General features: G+C 33.4%; 1 protein-coding gene and 1 non-coding gene across 2 annotated transcripts; both read left to right on the top strand.

The window, feature by feature from the left end:
- The first annotated feature begins 755 nt into the window (after window positions 1-755).
- LOC140819573 (uncharacterized) lies at window positions 756-9,987 on the top strand. The gene is made up of 7 exons (XM_073179713.1): window positions 756-912; window positions 2,527-4,314; window positions 4,402-4,456; window positions 6,017-6,165; window positions 8,345-8,431; window positions 8,782-8,910; window positions 9,755-9,987. Exons 1-7 carry the CDS (start codon window positions 844-846, stop codon window positions 9,866-9,868), a joined length of 2,391 nt encoding a protein of 796 aa, XP_073035814.1. The 5' UTR covers window positions 756-843; the 3' UTR covers window positions 9,869-9,987.
- Window positions 9,988-11,331: 1,344 nt separating this feature from the next.
- TRNAE-CUC (transfer RNA glutamic acid (anticodon CUC)) lies at window positions 11,332-11,404 on the top strand. Its single transcript has one exon. It is a non-coding gene; the product is annotated as a tRNA-Glu (tRNA).
- The last annotated feature ends 7,759 nt before the right edge of the window (window positions 11,405-19,163 follow it).

Here is a 19,163-nt window from a genome sequence, read left to right as displayed (position 1 = left end):
AATTGAATTGAAACTATAAAATATAAATGACACAACACTTATAAGACCGCTTCACATATTAAATTTTTCAAGACATGTATAATACCCAACCGATGAAAATGTAGCACTTTTCACTAAAATATATATATCAGATCGATGTATATCACAATCATTTAATCACGAGACCGTATCAGAAGAGAAAAGTTCAATAAATATTATTTCCGGAATGAATTATATCTATATTTTTATATTATTATGTTTGAACACTTATAATAACTAATTTTGATGTACTCGACGAGGCATTGGCCAATGATTAAGGTTCAAGGGGTGTGTTTTTTATAATAAAATTTTAAACTATTATTTTTTTTAATTTTTATTTAAATTTAAATTTAAAATTTTAAAAAGATTTTATCATTCTTAATAAAAAAATTGAATTAAAAATAATAAAAATATGTTATGTGGATAAAATCTAAGGATTCTCCCAACCCCAAATTCGTCTTTCTCCAAATATATTTTCGTTCAAGCTAATTAATTAATTGTCGAGTAGGTCTTCTATGAAACGATCTCACGAATATTTATCTGTGAAATGAGTCAATCTTACCGATATTCACAATAAAAAATAATATTCTTAGTATGTAATACTTTTTATGAAAGACCTAATAAAATATTCGTCTGACAAAATACGATCTGTGAGAGTGTCTCACGTAAATTTTTGCTTTAATTGTCTCGTCTGTTTTATACTGCCACATTCCACGCACGGAAACTATAAATCAATTAAAAAAATATAAAAAAAGGAAAAGACTGCACAGAGGGAAACAGAAAAGCGGCGCAGAAGAATAGTTTGAACAAGGCCGAGCAGAAGGAATGGGAGCGGTTGCTCCGCCTACTCATTGGGTTCCCCGAGACGACTTTTTGCTAAAAAACGCGGTGGAGGTACGACCCATTGGACCACCGTATTTTTCTTCTGGGAAATTATTGATTTTTGGGTATTTTTGTTGTTTCTGGCTTCTGGGTGTTATTTCGTTTGTTTATGCGTTTGGGTTTCGTATTTTTTTTTGGGTTTGGAAACGTAAAATGCTGCGTATGCTATGAAACAGGGGTTGTGTGCGTGTGTTCTTGTTGTTGAATTGATTTTGCGCTTTTGCTTGATTTTTCTTTAGTTCTTGTGCTTAAGTGGGCAAAGGTATGATTTGGAGGTTTTTTTTATTCTTTTGAAATGGATTTTGTTGTATAATCTTTGATTTTTATGGTTGCATGAAGTGCTGGAGTTTCTCAGCTTTATTGGTGATTGATTCATCGAAATTATATGTTGAAATACGTGTAAAACTCTAAACGAATGCCGGAGTGATCATTGGAGGAGTTGGATTACGTTGAGTTAAAAATGTTTGGGAACTTGGCGGGTAATGGGAGGAAAGGAAACTTTCCATGCTGAATCGAATGTGAAAAAAGAACACGTGCGCGATTCTCCGAATGTTTTCCTTATATTTATTGTTTTTATTGCCGTTGTGGATTCTTTGATCATAATCTTTATATTAATTTGCCACGTGTACAGATGATCCATGAGGTTACATAGAGTTTATAAAGTGTGCGATCGACATTTTTATGGAAGTTCTTGAGCAGATGTATTTAGAAAATTCATTGAATCCAAAATATCCGAAAACGACGAGCAAATTTATCCGAAGTTAGGATATAATAGAGGAATTCAAATGAAATTTTCACGTGGAATAAATTGAAGTGGTTAGTGGACACATCGCATGTAAAAGCTTTTGGGGCGGCGTTACACCATCTTGTGTGGCTCTATGGCACAAAGAATTTGGTAACTGCAGAATGAGCTCTGCTTCTTGAATTTCAACTCTCATAGTAAATTTATTGATGGTTCAAATATCTTTACAGAATGGATTTTACGCCATAAAGTCCCCACCAATGCGTTCGAGGAATGCTAGCCCTGAGGTGAATGCCAAGTTATTAAGAGTGACATTCTAAGAAATGTAAATTTTTTGGGGATTTGACAAATTTGGAAAATTTTTGAACGAGGAAGAAGAGAAGATGAGAAAAGTTGTGCAAATACTTTTTGCATTTAAAATTCAACTTTCATATACTTGTTAGGAATGTAGTCCAATGAAAAACGAGGGAAACAATTATTTGCTTCCAATTGCCCTTCCTCCATCGGATATATTTCTCTATATCTGTCTAGACGCAGTTATTCACAATCTCTTACCTAATTTTGTGGGTGATGAATAGTAATTCTGCTCAGCAATGTAATCTTTTATCAATGATATCTAAGAAGTAAGAAGTTTAACTCTTAACTTTTGATTAATACCAATTTTAGTATTTTCGAGTTTTTTATGAACCTTACTGATAAATTACCGCACGTTGAAGGTTTGAGATAGTTATTGTGTGTTTAACACTGCCTAATATTATATTGAATTGAAAACTTCCTATGATTCTCAGGTATAGTTCATATTTGGCGTCAAGGAGATGATTGACAACTAGTCACTTTACATTTATCTTTAGGATAATCTTACTATAGTTTTTTTCCCTATTTAGGCTGGTGCATCTTTGGAATCTCTTGCAAAAGGTGCGGTGAAGTTTTCTCGAAGATATACTGTTCAGGAACTGCAAGATCGTTGGTGTTCTCTCCTCTATGATCCGGTTGTTTCAGTAAAGGCATCGGAACACATGCTTGATTTTGAGTATTCTGCGTCAATTCATCCATCGAGATCTAATAATATGGGAGCTGCAAAAGAGATAACCTTAAAGTCGAGAAAGAGAAAGGGTGAAAGTGTTAGAAAATGCTATTATGCTATGCGTAAAAGAATTTGTCACACACCATTTGCCATGATGGATGGGAAAATTCCTTCTGGACCCGTGACTTCGAATTTTGGAGATAGAAACATACTTTCATCTGCGGATATGATGATTGATAAACCTGTTCTATATAATTTTGGAAATCAAGAAGGCCCAAATCTTGGCTCTGCACATGGTTCCTACTCAAAATACCCGACTTGTGCTACAGAGTGCACTGGTAATGGTGATTATGCCCCTCTTGAGCCTGTTCAATATATTCAGAATCCTGTCAGTTGTGGAAACATGGCATCTGAGAACTTTTGTCATCCTCGTGACAGTAATGTACCTCTTCTTGTGGATAACAATGTGGTTATTAGAACTGGCCAATCAAAAGAATCGCCCTCGCGGAATTTATTAGGAGTCTATGGATTAAAGAACGATGGAAGTGCATGTTCAGAATTTGGGTGTGCACCATTTCGTAGTTTTGTGCGTTCATCTTCTCTGCCTCAAATGCCAAATTGGGATACTGATCCAGGGATATCTGCCATAGGTTCGTCACAGAATATTGATCCAGCTGAGGCTGATGAGTCACCAAATTATGGTCTTGCCATCTCAGACCTGAAGAATCCCATATCTTGTGATGACATGAAAATTATAACTCCCAGCATGGAGGACTACTTTGAAGAACTATCCAGTACTTTGTTTGACTTCTCTAATGATGAGGAGTTACTTTTGGACAAGTCTTATTTGAATGGTTTCAGTTCACTTTTATCAGAATCTCCATATGATAATGAGTTGCCCAATGTAAGCCTTGGTGAGGCCTCAGTAGCTGCACGTGGAAATGTTGTATTAAATGTAAAAGTTTTTGGACCTGAATATCGTGATGGAGTTATTTGTTGCACACTTAACTCTGAGGACCCTGAAATACCTAGCAATGATGATGTTTTCCTTCCTTTTCGATTCCCATCGCCTCCAAAGACCTTGGGGGATCATTGGAAATCATATGATATGCCCCCGTCTGTTGATGATTTTTCAAGTGCTCGAAAAGCTAGTGGAATATCCCGTTGGCCCAAGACAAATCAAAATAATTCCTATGAGCAATCTCGCATTATAAAGCCATTGAACCCATCAAAAAAGGTTTTGAACGATCCAAATGGAGATCGTCGAGTTAAATTTGAGTTGCCTTCAAGTAGTATCCAGCATGTAGGACTCAGGAATGCATTAAATATTGGTGGTCCAAGTATTATAAGATCGGAAAATGTAAATTTAAACCATACTGTTAGTGGAGTTGTGAAGGGAGGGCCTTGTCTTGATAAGCATTCTCGTGGTCCAGACATTTTGCAAAGCATTGAAAGGAATGGTAGTGGCTGTAGAAATGAACTAGACTCCAAAGTTATGGCTCCAAACGCTGAATCATCGAATTTTGTTGCTAGTTCTGTGAAAACAACAGCCACCAAATCAATTGAAAAGTCTCAGCTGTCAGATCAGGAAGAGATTTTGACCGAGAACGCTTTTGACATGCCTTATTTTTCTGATGTTGAAGCAATGGTAATAGCTTGTAATCTTAAAATGGTAGAAATATTTCTGGGGTTACTTGTGACTAACTTCTGGCTTCTGGTCAATAACTTCTTGCAGATACTTGACATGGACTTGAGTCCAGATGAATGTGGTTTACTTGCTGATCCAGAAGGTATATTTTATCTGTCAATATATTGTATGATTTTATTTATATGTGAGCTTCTAGCACTATAATCGCCACCTTTTGACAGCTGGCATGCAATCTGGATTTACTGCAACTGTAGGTTATCATTTATGATTTGTTTTGATTATAGTTTAATTTCATCATGTGGGGTGATTGAATTATGCTTGTTGATTGACTAGCATCACTTTTGGCATTAGAAACAACTTCTCCGAAATGTTCGAGCATATAGGAGGTGGTTGAACAATAGTTCTACGATTAGTATGCTACGTGACATATGCGCCATATATGAGAGCGTGGTTCGCCGGCACGGTTGCGGTGCTAGTTGTCGTTCCAGTTCCAATGTTATGTTGCGGAACAGTTGCGGAACGTTTGTATAAAAAAATTAATAAATTTAAAAAAAATGATAAAAAATTTAAATATAAATTACATCATACTAAAAAATAAAATATATGAAGTTATTACAAATTAATATATCAATACAAAACTATTTTACAATAATAGCACAATAAGAAATACACACTAAAAATTATAACATACCAAAGCTAATACCATGAAGAGTGACGCGGAGGAGCGAGATCTGGCGCATATACACGCCACATTCTGCCGAAAAACTCATTTTTAACTTCCGAATTAGCAAAAGTGGTCAACATGAAAGTTGTAGCCCTGTGTATTTACTTGCATCTCCAATTAGCCTCATGTCATTTGAAGGTCTGAGTAAAAAGCTATGCTCATGTTCCTAACATGTGTCAGTGCAACAACAACGATACATATGACATACTTCGGGCCACTTTTGGCTCGTCTTCCCTAATGATTTGAACAAAACTCAAAACATGAAAGTTAAAGCCTTATATCTTATCTTTCTAATGGAAGTGGACTCACAACAATTGGATCAATATACAAGACATTATACTAAAAACCACAACTACTGCCACATTTCCCGTTCCGCCCCGCCGTTCTGTTCCGCATCGCCGTTTAATCGCCGCTAAAAAGTCGAAGAACAGCGCTACAAAACAATCACCGTTTTGCCCTGTAACTTTGGAACGGCGGTCACCGTTCCCGTTCCGCAACGGCCGTTCCGGCCGCTTAACTGCCATTCCGGCGAACCATGGATGAGAGAACATAGGCCTGTAAGAGATATTCAAGGCGTACACTTGCATGATGGTGGAGCATCATGCATTGAAAGTCCAAAAAAAGGCACCCACAAATATGTTGAAGAAGTATAATAGGTGTATGCCCCTGGAGTTTCGCACTTGTGATCTCCTAGCTCTAATACCATGATAGAAACCAATTATTGAAAAAGTTCGAACTCCTTGGTGGTGGGTCTGCAATAGTGTAAAATTTAATATTTATTTCTGCAAAACATCATTTCATTGGCATTCAGTAATTAAAATTTGTCCTTTACATTGATATCAAATTTTATATCTGATAAAACCCCTTGTCATTTACTTACGACATTGTGTCAGCAGTTGATCAAGACTCTGTAAATTATGCGGGTGTATACTTTTGTACTATCTTGTTCTCTCTGGTTATTGACAATGATATTTGCAGTTAATAGATTTCATCACGAAGAAACTAAAAAAACAATCATTAGGCTGGAACAAGCCACCTGTGCTTATATGCAGAGAGCCATTGCTGCTCAAGGAGCATTTGCTGTTTTATATGGTCGTCACAGAAAGCATTTCATTAAGAAAACTGAGGTATGATGGGACCTTATCATTCTAACTCCCAGATCGTACATACTGAACTGTTGACTATTTTGATTCTTGTTTGACGTTCAATATTTTCGAATAATTTGTCATAAAATTATTTAGAATGGACTTAATTTACTTGATTCTTCAACATTTACTTCATTACTGCGTTTTCATGCATAAATTTGGAATCCTCATGGTTGCGAATCAATCTGAAAAATGTAGCTTAGACTAGATTGAAATGCTAAGTGAAATGAACACCACTTAATTTTTGATTCTTTACGTTTTTTCTTGTCGTAGAAGACAAGTGCCTACTTACCTGAAAAGCTACAAAAGAAACGTGGTCATTACTCACTATGTAGTTTGGAGTCACTAATTTACTTTGAGGAGTTGGTCAATAAATTCACTGGTCGGTTCAGGTTGTTAAGAATTAGAGAGATTTCTTTGAAAGTCATGTCAAGGATGAACTCTATAATTTTTTTCATGCCAAAGCTGCTCTGATTGGGGTGGGTGGAATTTGAGTCCAAAACGTTATCACATAAAACCTCACTTATAGTTGGCCCCTCCTGAATTTTTTTTTTCATGTCCACCGTTTTTTCTTTGTGATTTGCCAATGCTTTTTGATATATCTTGTTTCGTAGATGCTTGGTTTTTGAAGAAAAGACTTTTCTGGAGTTGGTGAGGAGCAACATATTTTTTTGTTTATATATATGATTGTGGAATACTGACAGCTAGGTAGCTTAAGTAACCATTGATATATTTGCTGAATGGAATTTCATTTACGTCAAGGGGGTATTTATATGAAGTATATAAAACTTATGCTAGGAAAGTCGAAGGTAAAATCACGAGCATCAATTAGAAACTACTAGGAAAAAGGTATCTTGATTTAATACATCAAATTCTATCTAAAAAGGAATATAATGAATGCTACAGAATATTATGCAAGCTCCATTGGCCTTGCTATTCATCTTTATGTAAAAATGAGGAGATGGATGGTATGGTAATTGGTACCCTAGGGCTTTCTCTCGAAGAGTTGGACTTCAATGTTGCATCTGTTATTTTTTATAGCTGCCTCCTGTTGCTGACTTGCTTCACATCAACCCTTTAATGCACACATGTACATGTGAACTCACACCAGCACATTTGCATTGACCAAGAAAAGAGTAAGTGAGGAAAAAGAAGACAATCAAGAAGCAAAACTTTGCAACCAAAAGCAAAACTTTGCGAACAAAGTGTAGTTTGATAATTTCATAAAATTTTCTTCTGTGCTCGTCACTTTCATAAACTCTGTCTGGCATGCTGCTCATTCTAGTGTTCTAATTGTTAACCACATTTTTACTGCCCATCATTTCTCTGTTGTTTTCATAATTGCCCATTCTGTGAGAAGCAAATTGTGTGTTGCAAAATAATGCATGGTTCTGAGAAAATGGGAAAGATATTTCTTTGTAACATAACTCGGAGTCGCTAAGGATTCAGTTTGATTCAGCTCATTGAATCCTGCCCTGAACTTTTCTTCTCTTTATTAGATGGTATTCTTCTCTTTATTAGACGGTATTAGATGTTATTAAGAGTGTAGGGTTTGATTAGAATATTAAGTGCTAATAGGCCCTTACTTAAAAATAATGAGATTAAAAGGATTTTAGGTCCATCATGCTATAAAATAGTCCATCAAGCCCAAAAACACTCTCGCAAAATATTTCGTTTAGGTACGTTTTCGAAAATATCGCCCGAACCGTCAAAAAGTCTCCCGACTTGCTAAATTTTGCGTACCGGTTTAAAATACGACTCGTTGATTAAAAATACCTTAACAAGGCCCATTTTTGAAAATCACCATTATTTACACCATATATTAAATAATTAAATATAATTATTTAATAAAAACATTTTTTCTTAATTGTCATCGGTCTCCGTTCCTCGTTCGAGCATGAAATACTGCTAAAAAGCCTTATATCAGGATCTTAATAAACCAAGAATTAAATATATATATTCATGTTAAAATCATGCATTAATGCTTTAAAAATAAATTAATTAAAATGCATAAGAAAATTAATAACTTGAATGCACGTGGTTCACGTGGACTTACAAATTTTTGGGACGTTACAATAACAAAACTAAAAATGGTTGTTCTTAACCTATATTCCTTAATATACTAGACTCGATTATCTTTATGTGTTTTTTTGGCCTTCAGGTTTTGCTTGGCAGATCAACTGAAGACGTAAAAGTTGACATTGATTTGGGAAGAGAACGAGAAGGTGGTAAAATATCTCGTCGGCAGGTAATTTTAGTGTTTTCTTTAGTTTGAGGGTTAGTGTGAACAGTAATTTCCCTAATGTTTCGTGTGGATAGCTAGGTAGTAGTAGAGATGACAGTATAGGCTACTATATAGTTTCAAGAATTTGAGTTGCACGATTTCTACTCACTTTTAACTTCATTTTCTGACATTTGATCCTAAAAATTTCATTTAGTGACTGCCCTTTATCAAGGGCTTGTATAACTGTGTTTGATATGCCTAATCTTGTTATTCGTTGTTGATTTTAACATCTCGGTAAATCATTGTTGCATGTGACTACTCGTTGCTTGAGCAAGATGATACAAGCAATTATGAGTTTTTTGTATTCTGGTTAGGCTTCGATAAAGATGGACTCTTGTGGATGGTTCCATTTGAAGAACCTTGGAAAATGTTTGATTCACGTGAATGGCATAGAAGTAGGATCGGAAGAGAGTCAAGTTCTTACCTCAGGGTGTCTAATTCAGGTATGATTCCACCATCTAGCATATGAACTACAGTAGTGTTGCCAACAAGACAACGGGACGACCATATCGGTGTAGCATTTCCTTGTATTGTCCATTTTGCGATTTCTTACTTGCGTTAACACACATGGTACAAAGTTGAATGTTACTCTTTAGATCATGAACTTGATAGGATGTTACGACCCACCCTCGATCCAATCTTACCATTAGATCCTCCATGACCTCCAAACGAGCTCGGCTTGGTTGGTGATATATTATTATGAACAAAAAGCCATTGCTTCGGATCAACCTACCCTTTTTGAATCCCATTTTGGACAAAAGAAACACCTTCCTTAACTGCTATTGATTCTGCAATAGATGGCTTAAAATGCCATCAACACAGTTGGCACAATCCACAACAATTATTCCCCTAATGGCCACGAATTGCGATCCCAACACCCGTAAATTGGTCGCCATCTCTGATAGAGGCATCAACATTGTGGAATCTTAAAAGGTGGCAAGGGTTGACCACGGGGAGGGGTTATGCATACCATAAGTGCTGAACCTGAACATAGCTTGTTAATCCGGTAAGGCAGAGCACATCACACAAAGGCTTCTTTTTGCCCCCAAACACCACTTGATTTCTTCCTGTTCAAATACTCGGCAGCATAGCTCAAAACAAAGTAAACTCTTGAATTGAATTTCAGAGATGTATAAGGAGAAGATAAATGCCATTAATTCCAAAACACACTCACATGACCTTACTTCATCGCCTCTTCAACTACAGATACCTTAAGAAAACGAAAATGCTCTTCGCATTTACTTATATGCTACAATTTTTTGTTTTTTTGTTGTTGATATATTTCAGGTACGAGGATTGGCATTTATGTTTGAGACGAGCGAAACCCGCATCAAGCAGCATGTGAACAGCACTACGAGAGGAAACTTTTGTTCGGATCGAAAGCTGTTCATCAATTCTTGACGGCTTGTTGAGTAATGTACTATGTATTTTTCCTGCAGCACTTCCTTAGATGTTATTGATGTACAGCGGTAACCATGTACTACATTATTTTTTGGAAACTACATGTACTACATTTATTTTACACACAATGTTTTTTGTATCGGACAAACCGGCCGGTCAGACCGGTTCAACTGTGAACCAAAGACCAGGCCGGTCCGGACGTATGCTAAAATCCGGGAAAATGGTTTAACAGCTAAAAACCAGCGAGAACGGGTAAAAACCGGAAAACCGTAAAAACCGGTTGGTTATTATTAACATTTAACCCTGAATATATCGTCACCTTCGTTTTCGTTTTCTATGGTGATTTTTGGATTTTGGTATATATAACTTTACCTCATAAAGCAGGTTCCTCCTGATATTTGTTCCGCTAAAACAGAGAATTCAGAGAAAAATTTTGAACTGTCGAACCTCTTGAACCATTTTTCGAGGGTTGATGGGTTCGATTATCGATCCGATTATGAAAACATTGATACACAAATTATGGACTCTCCTGTGAAATCCACTCATTCAAATCAAATCCAAGCGCGTTCGTAAAGAATTTGGATAGAGTAATATACCAAATTCAACACAAATATAAAATTGCGTTTGAATGGAAGGATTTGGTGAATTCGATTCTAACTCTCCGGTTCGAATCTTCTGTAACTATATAAGGGTGCGCTTGGATAGATGTATTTGAAATTCTTGTATTTTGATTATAATTCTATTGTTTACATTGATACAGTATATCGAATTTTAAATCATCATCTTATTTATTTACACGTTAGTAATATAAATAAAATAAAATGAATTTCAATAACATCTTTATTGAAAGAATTTGAAATTCATCACATCTTTAGTAGATTTGAAATTTATGATATTATTTATTTAAATAATAAAAGTACATTTAAAATCTTTATATTTAAAATCCATCTAATGCAAGGCAACATTGATGAATTTTTCAAATATATGGATTTCAGTCACTTTTAAGCTTTTCAGTTATCGAGACGAGGTATTTCAAATCAATAGTTATACAGAAACTAAATTTATTATATTTTTAATAAAATATATTATACCCGTATCAATTATATAGACTTATTTTCTTTTTTCGTTGTCTCAAATATATAATCGATTTTTTTACGTATAATTGTATTTTTTTCTTGAATTTACTATTATATTTATATTAATTAAGTTTCGAAAAAGTTGTAATTATTTTTTGAATGAATTAAATAGAGATAAAATAAATTTATTTTTTTTACAATGATTTTATTAATATGTTCGAAAAAATAAATAAACTTATATATTTGAGATTGTTGAAATATTCTACTTTTACAATCAAAACCTATTCTAGATTAATTAAAATAAAGTTAATATAATTCATTATTATCCACCGAATATATAAATAAATATATGCATAAATTTATATATATTCGATCATCACCAACAAATCCGTTGTAGTCTAGTTGGTTAGGATACTCGGCTCTCACCCGAGAGACCCGGGTTCAAGTCCCGGCAACGGAATATTTTTTAATTTTCTCTTCATAATTAATTTATTAATCAATCTTTAGAATTTAGTAATTTTTTGAATATTTTACTTTAAATATATCAAAATAAAACAAGTCTCTTGAATTGAATCTTGAGATGTACAAAGAGATTATTAATGTCATGAATTCTGAAACACTCAAATGACCTTAAAGTTTAGAATAGATGAATTTGAAATCTATGAATTTTGATTATATTTTAAAATTCAAAATATCTCTTCGTGATAAACTAAAATTTTAATTTACTTGATGATGATACGATTTCTCTATCAATAGTGAAGTTTAGGTTTCTTAAGCATACACACTTAAATTTACATTACACCATCAACCGTGAGGTTTTGGGTGTTTAGAAAACTCTCAAACAACCAACAAAAATCCAAGAAGTGTTCAAGGTTTTCTTCATGTTCAATGGCTCGAGGTAATATTCGATTCATTAATCCGCATTCAGTATCATGTTATTAAGTTTATATACAAATAAATTCTTATGGTACAATGCCATGATGGAAGAAATGAATTTGATAACATTAAATCGAGTATGAGATCATGTTCAGTTGCCTACTGGTGCGAGAACCATTGGATGTAAGTGGGTTTTTGTAATGCCTGAAGTAAATATCACAAGTTGTTGATTTAGTAATATGAAATTGTTAAATAATTAATGATTTTTAAAGAATGAAATATGACATATCTTGGTCATATGGAGTCCAAATGATTTGAAATTTGGATATAACGTAGAAAACTTCAAAGATATAGAAGTTCGTGTTTTGAGTTTTGAAAAATTTGATCGTTTGACTGGTCGAAACGGATATATCGACGCTGAAAATCTTAAATAATTTATATTATATTAAGTATTATTTAATATTAAGTATTATTTAATATAATATAATATTTTTTTTAAAAAAAAAACTAAATTTGATTTGAGTCGATGGAATTCAGAGTTCCACCAAACTCAACTGACAGATTATAGAAACGAACAACACAGGAGAGGAGAGAAAATAGGTTTCAGATTTTTTTCGATCTTGCTACTTATCTATTTATTTAATCGACGAACCGACTTCAGTTTTGGGATCGTTGATACGATGCCTTCGATTCGAGTTATAAATTTTATAGTTTTGGTGATGTTTGAAATTCGTCGATTTTTGGAATAAATATGATAAATTGTAAAATCATATTAAAATTGAAGATTGTTGAATAATATATGATTTTAAAGAAGTAGAGAAGCTTATAGTGGTATTATTTTGAATTATTCTTAATTTATTATAATTAGAGATTTTTAATTGTTGGATTGAGATTGGAGAGTTGTTTATCAGTTGTTATTAATTCTGATTATATATTCGGAGTTTACGAAATATAGGCTACATGTTGATATAAAGTTTCCGTAATTTGACGGATGTTGTAAAATAGTCTATTATTTGAAGTTAGTTACTTGGGGTGTATTTGTTGATAGTATTAGGAATTAAATACACTAGAATATTAAATTGTTGAACGATAAGAATTTATAATCGAGTTTTATATTTTGTTGAATTAATTGTTGTTGGGCTATTTGATGTTATATATTGAGGCTGTTATGATTGTGTTGATACTGTGACAATGATCTGATAATTTTTGTTGAATTATTTAGATACATTACAAGTATCGGGATCAAAGAAATAGCCAAATTTTATATATACTTGATTATCAGATACATGTTGACATACGAGCATATGTTGTTATTGTTTAGTATTGATGAATACTGTTGCGTTAAACGATGATAAATCACTGGAATTGGGTGATTTGATATTATATCTGTTGTTTATTATTGTTGATGTTGTTGGCTGTCGTTGTTGGGACACGTCATGTTGATGTTGTTCTTTCAACGATATTGCTGTCTCCGGAGTTGGGGTGCGACATATTGTTGATGTTGTTGCTCGTTCGACGATATTGCTGTCGCCGAAGTTGGAGTGCAACGTATCGTCGATGTTATTGTTGCAGTGTGATGTTGTTGAGGTTGTTGATGACTGATTGTCTAGAAACGACAAATGGAGTATTTCTGTTATGATTTCAGTTATATTTTATGTTTTTAATATAACTGTTATGTATTACGATGATGATTGTTGTGTATGCTCAGTCTTTGGGGGCTGTTTCTGTTGGACATGTTACAAGACTATACTGTGAGACATGATAGAGGTGAAGGACTAGGTTTGTCTAGTCAAACAATCATGTAGTTGATAGTAGATAGAGACAGTATAGTTTATTGTCTTATTTGAGTTGTGTGTATGTATTTATTATACTGTTTCTGCTGCACTGATGTAGATAGTGTGATGATTGCATTATTTTGTCGTATATGCATTATATTATTACGTCGTTGAAAAGAAAATTTTTATGCATATGACGTCATATGTTGTATGATTACGTAGTGAGGTTTGGGGCGTTACAGTTTTCAAAACAAAGAAAAACTCATTAACATTGAAAGATATAAAGCAAGACTCATTGCTAAGAGATTTATTTAAAGGGAATAAATCGACTATAAGTAGACATTTTCACCTTTGTCTAAGAAAGATTCTCTTTGAATAATTATGACATTAATTGCACATTTTGACCTCCCATTGCAATAAATGGATATGAAAACAACGTTTATAAATGGTGATCTAGATGAAAAGGTTTATATGAAACAATAAGAAGGATGTTCCTCTAGTAATGGTGAGCAATTGCTGTGCAAGCTAGAGAAATCCATATACGGATTGAAACCAGCCTCTCGTGAGTCATATCTAAAATTTCACGGTATTATCTTTTCATCTAATTAGATAAACATAATGGATCAATATATGTAACAAAAGGTCCACGTGACTAAAATTTGTTTTTTTATCATATAAGTGGATGATATACCACTTGAAACCGATGATAAGAGATTGTTATATGAATTGAAACAATTTTTATATAAAAAATTTGAAACGAAGATATGGATGATGTATCTTATGTCATTGGCATCAAGGTGCATAGAGATATATCTCGAGGGATCTTGGGACTATCTCAGAGACTTATGTTCACCAAGTGTTGCTCTAATACTGAATGGCGAAAAATTCAATTTGGATAAATGTCCAAAGAATGACTTTGAAATGGAACGAATGAAGAACATTCCTTATGCTTCTGTTGTTGGAAGCTTGATGTATGCTCATGTTACACTAGACCTACTATTGCATGTATAGTTGGAATGCTAGGAGATATAAGAGTAATCCCGATATGGACCACTAGGAAGTTGCAAAGAAAGTGTTGATGTACCTTCAAGAGACCAAGAACTCATGCTTATGTTCGGACGAACTGAGAATTTGGAAGTGTTGTCTACTCTGATTCAGACAACTCTGACTGCATTGATTCAAGAAATCAACTTCAGGATATATTTTCTTGCTAGCTAGTGGAGTTGTATCTTAGAGAAGCACAAAGCAGACTCTGACTGCTATTTCTTCTATGGAGGCTGAGTTCGTATATTTTTTTAAGGCAACCTCACATGGTTTTTATATGAAAAGTTCATTGCAAGGCTTAGAATCGTGAGTTCTATTTCTAGGCCATTGATATTGTTTTGTTACAATTCAGCTGCTGTTCTATGGCTAAGAATAACAAAAGTGGAAATCAAAACAAACACATCGACATTAAGTATTTAACCATAAGAGAACATGTTACATATCAGAGAGTGGTTATCAAACACATTAGCACTAAATTGATGATTTTTGACTAAACGCATGCAACCGAAAAAGTATAAGAATAGTTTAAAAAATATGAGACTTGGTTCTTCTATGTAATTTTTTTTATAAGAACAAATTTAATTATTAACACAACTATGTTCTGATATTTTTCATATATTTGTTATTTGTGTACACATTTATTGATTTGAGAAAAATCACTAAAGTTGAACATGAATAAGAATAGGGTTTATTCATTAAGTTGTTTCAGTTCGAGAAACATGATACATTGTAACTCGTATTTAGGAGACTTATCTCCATAATTTGTATATTTTTTTTACTCATTTGGTAATGATGAGATGTACATGGGCCAAGTAGGAGAATATTGGAAAAGATTTATTAAGCTATAAAATCTTATCTTATTAAATGGCCCATACGATGATAATTAAAAGATTTAATCATGCACAAATTTTATGCTATCTACTGTTCATTTATTTGCAAATATTTAGATGTGCAAAATTATATTTTAATAAATTATCTTTGTGATCATATTATAATTATCCTAATAATGTTATTATATTTTGAAATTCAAAATATCTCATCACATAAATTATAGTTTAAATTCAAACTTACTCGATGATGATATGAGTTTTCTATAAATAGTGACGTTTGAGGTATTAAGCATACACACCTAAAATTACACAACACTATCAATCGTGAGGTTTGGAGTGCTTAGAAGACTCTCAAACAGCAAAAAGATATGCAAAATATCTTCAATGCGTTTTTCATATTCAATAACCGAAGATAATATTCAATTCATTTTTCCATACTCAATATCATGTTATTACGTTTAAACATGAATAAATTTTTACACGTATAAATGAGACTTGTTCGGCTAAATAGGCCAAAAAAGCACACCAATCATCTTGGAACATGAAATGTTTCACTAGGAAACAAATTGTAATGCCCGAGATTTTACGTCGTGTTAAATTACGATTATAGATTTTTAATCGAGACGATTATGAAGGGGCTAACCAAAACACGAAATGAGATCACGTGTGAAAATTGATGTGCGAGAACAGAAGGATTGTCGCACATGCGCGACTATATGCGCGCACATGCGCGGGGGTTCCAGTAGGGTTGGCGCACATGTGCGACCTAAACTCGCGCACATGCGCGAGACAACCCGAGAGGGGGGTATTTGGAGCAGACGCCTCGCGCATATGCGCTGAATAGGGCGCGCATATGCGCAGGCCGCGCATATGCGCGGAACGTGCAGTATGCACATTGAGCCACTCGTCCTTTGCATGTACGTTGGTTTATATATATATATATATATATATATATATATATATATATATACATGCAAATCGTTCCTCAGAAGAAGGGAAACGAAAGCTTCGGGGGAAAGTGCTTTTGATTTCAAAATTCGATTTTACGATCAATCCGTCCGTTAGATTTTAAATCCGACTTCGGTACTGTGTTCATAGCAACACAGACTACTACAGGACGTAAGTTTTATTACGTTTTGACATATTTTGGAATTATGATGTTGTTAGAATTGAATACACGTCATATATGTTGTTCTTGACATGTTAGACAGCGTAGAATCGAAGTCAGATTAAGAAACAGACTGAATATTGAATTGTTATGAATTTCAGAATGAAATTGATTAGAATTGATATCAGATTTGTACAGTGGTTGATTGTAAATTATTGGAATTGGTATAGACTGATATAGTATTACCAGTATCGCAAGATTGTACTGTTGTACTGTCAGAATTTGATAAAACAGAGATGTTGTGATTTGATTAGAATATTGATACAGAATATTGATATTGTCATTGCCAGATTGAACAGTGACAGACTTTGAATCAAGACTTTGATTGTATCAGATCGACAGCAAGAAAGGTATAAATAAATGTTGATTCGGGATTGCACAACTCGAGTTAGGTTGACTTGAGTTTCCCTAAATCACATACTTTATTTTATTGCATTGATATTTGCAGATTATCAGATTGATATGTTAATCGATTGACTTAGAACAGAGTCAGAGTCCGAGTCTAGGGCAGATCAGCCTAGCTAGGGCAGAACCGCCGAGTCTTTCTCAGAACCGATAAGACTCTAGACTTACGATGTATCAAAGAGCCTTAGATGTAGATCGACGTCTATCTCAGACACTCGATACAGAATGCCAGAGTCTAAATTAGATTGGGATCCCTAGATTTGAGATAAGATAAGATTAGATCACGAGTCATTGATTCATGTAGTTAGACTAGATACATGTTTTGATGTTTGTTTATGCTTTTATATATGTTTTATATGATTGTATTTAATACATTGTTTATACTGGGATATTTATATCTCACCGGAGTTATCCGGCTGTTGTCTTGTTTGTATGTGTGCATGACAACAGGTGGGACATGTACAGGGTCACAGAGGTGAAGACAGATCGAGATTAGAGTGGTGATTCCGGACTTGGACTAGAGATAGGTGTTTAAACACTTGATAGTTAGGTGTTGAACCTGAGATGTAAATTATTGTATGATATATGAGATTTATACTTTTATACTGATATGTATAGGAGTTTGATTCCATTACCTTCCGCATTTTAAAAAAAAAATTAGACCCTGATTATTATAATTGATTAATTAGTCCCAATGACGATTAAGAACTTGATTAGCGTCCGGGTCCCCACACAAATGCTATGCTAGAATGCGAGTTTCGGCATCTATATCTCATAAAATAAATTACCGCCAGCCGAATATGTGCATAGCCGTACCTATGATTCACAGAACTTGAGGTAATATGTTAAAAAATATCTTGTTGTGATAAATAACCGTAAAGCTCAGTTTGTAAATTAAAAATAACCGAACAATATATATATAAGGAAAATATAATTTACGAGTTATATATTATCTCTTTGCGATTTTTTTCTTCGTGCGCCACAACATCAACATGACTCTAATGTAATGCAGTGTCATATGAACAATTTTATTGGAAAAAATTGAAATTGACAAAAATTGTAAGATATGTTGCTAAAATTGAAATTTATCAATATAAACTATCAAAATAACAAAATAATAAATATTTTAAAAATATATGATTTGTTTTAAATAATAAATATAATATTATATTCAAGAAAATAGAAAATAAAGATGTGTAAAATAGGTAAGCATCACAATTTTTTGTGTTTTATTTTTTGAAATGGGTTAAAATACATAAATTCAAGAAAAGAGGCCAAATAATCGGCAAGTAAAGTATAAAAGTTTAACACATGAATCGACACAAGATAAAATAATAAATATATTAGACTAACATTACTATTTTATGCATACAAAATTTTTAAAAAATTAATTAATGAGGCGTGTAGCTTTATTGTTCGGACTCTACATAATTTGATTAAATCTCAATGAACACAATCATCATATTTAATCATGTTTTCAATAGGTCAATGTCTATTTTTTTTAAAAAATTTCCAATGTACATATTATTTAGGTGCATGCCTCAACAACATGAGGCCAATGATTTTTTTTACCCCTTGTGAGGGCTGGGCCCTGAGACGATGGCCTCTCTCGCTGCAAAGGAGGTACGACCCTAAATATGTGGAATCTTTTTTTGGATAATTTTTAATGGAAAACATTTTAAAAAATCGAAACTAAGTTGAAAGAAAATAGAAAAAACGTTTAGGCCGCGAAATTTATTTCTACATTATTTTTTTATCAAGTTTTGCTCTCTGCTTATATTTACATCGATTATAACAATATATGCTTCATAGTTCAATAACATAAAAGAAAGTTTATTATGAGACGATTTCTTGGATCTTTATTTATGAAATGAATCTATCTATCCATATTTGACTTAAAAAATAATATTTTTTTCATGAACGATCCAAATAAAATAATTGTTTCACAAAATTGATGTGTGAAACCGTCTCACATGAATTTTTGTGATAACATAAATCCCAAAATAAATTCATAAATATTTATTATACATTTTTATATATACCCTTTTTCTAAAATAATTATCTTAGTTTATCCAAAAATATCAACATTTAATGGACCTCCAGTTCCTTCACCATCGTTAA

This window comes from Primulina eburnea, chromosome 18 (genome assembly GCF_022965805.1).
Source record: "Primulina eburnea isolate SZY01 chromosome 18, ASM2296580v1, whole genome shotgun sequence".
Lineage (NCBI taxonomy): Eukaryota > Viridiplantae > Streptophyta > Magnoliopsida > Lamiales > Gesneriaceae > Primulina > Primulina eburnea.
The sequence above is the reverse complement of the archived record's forward strand: the minus strand, read 5'-3'. Positions and strand labels throughout refer to the sequence as shown.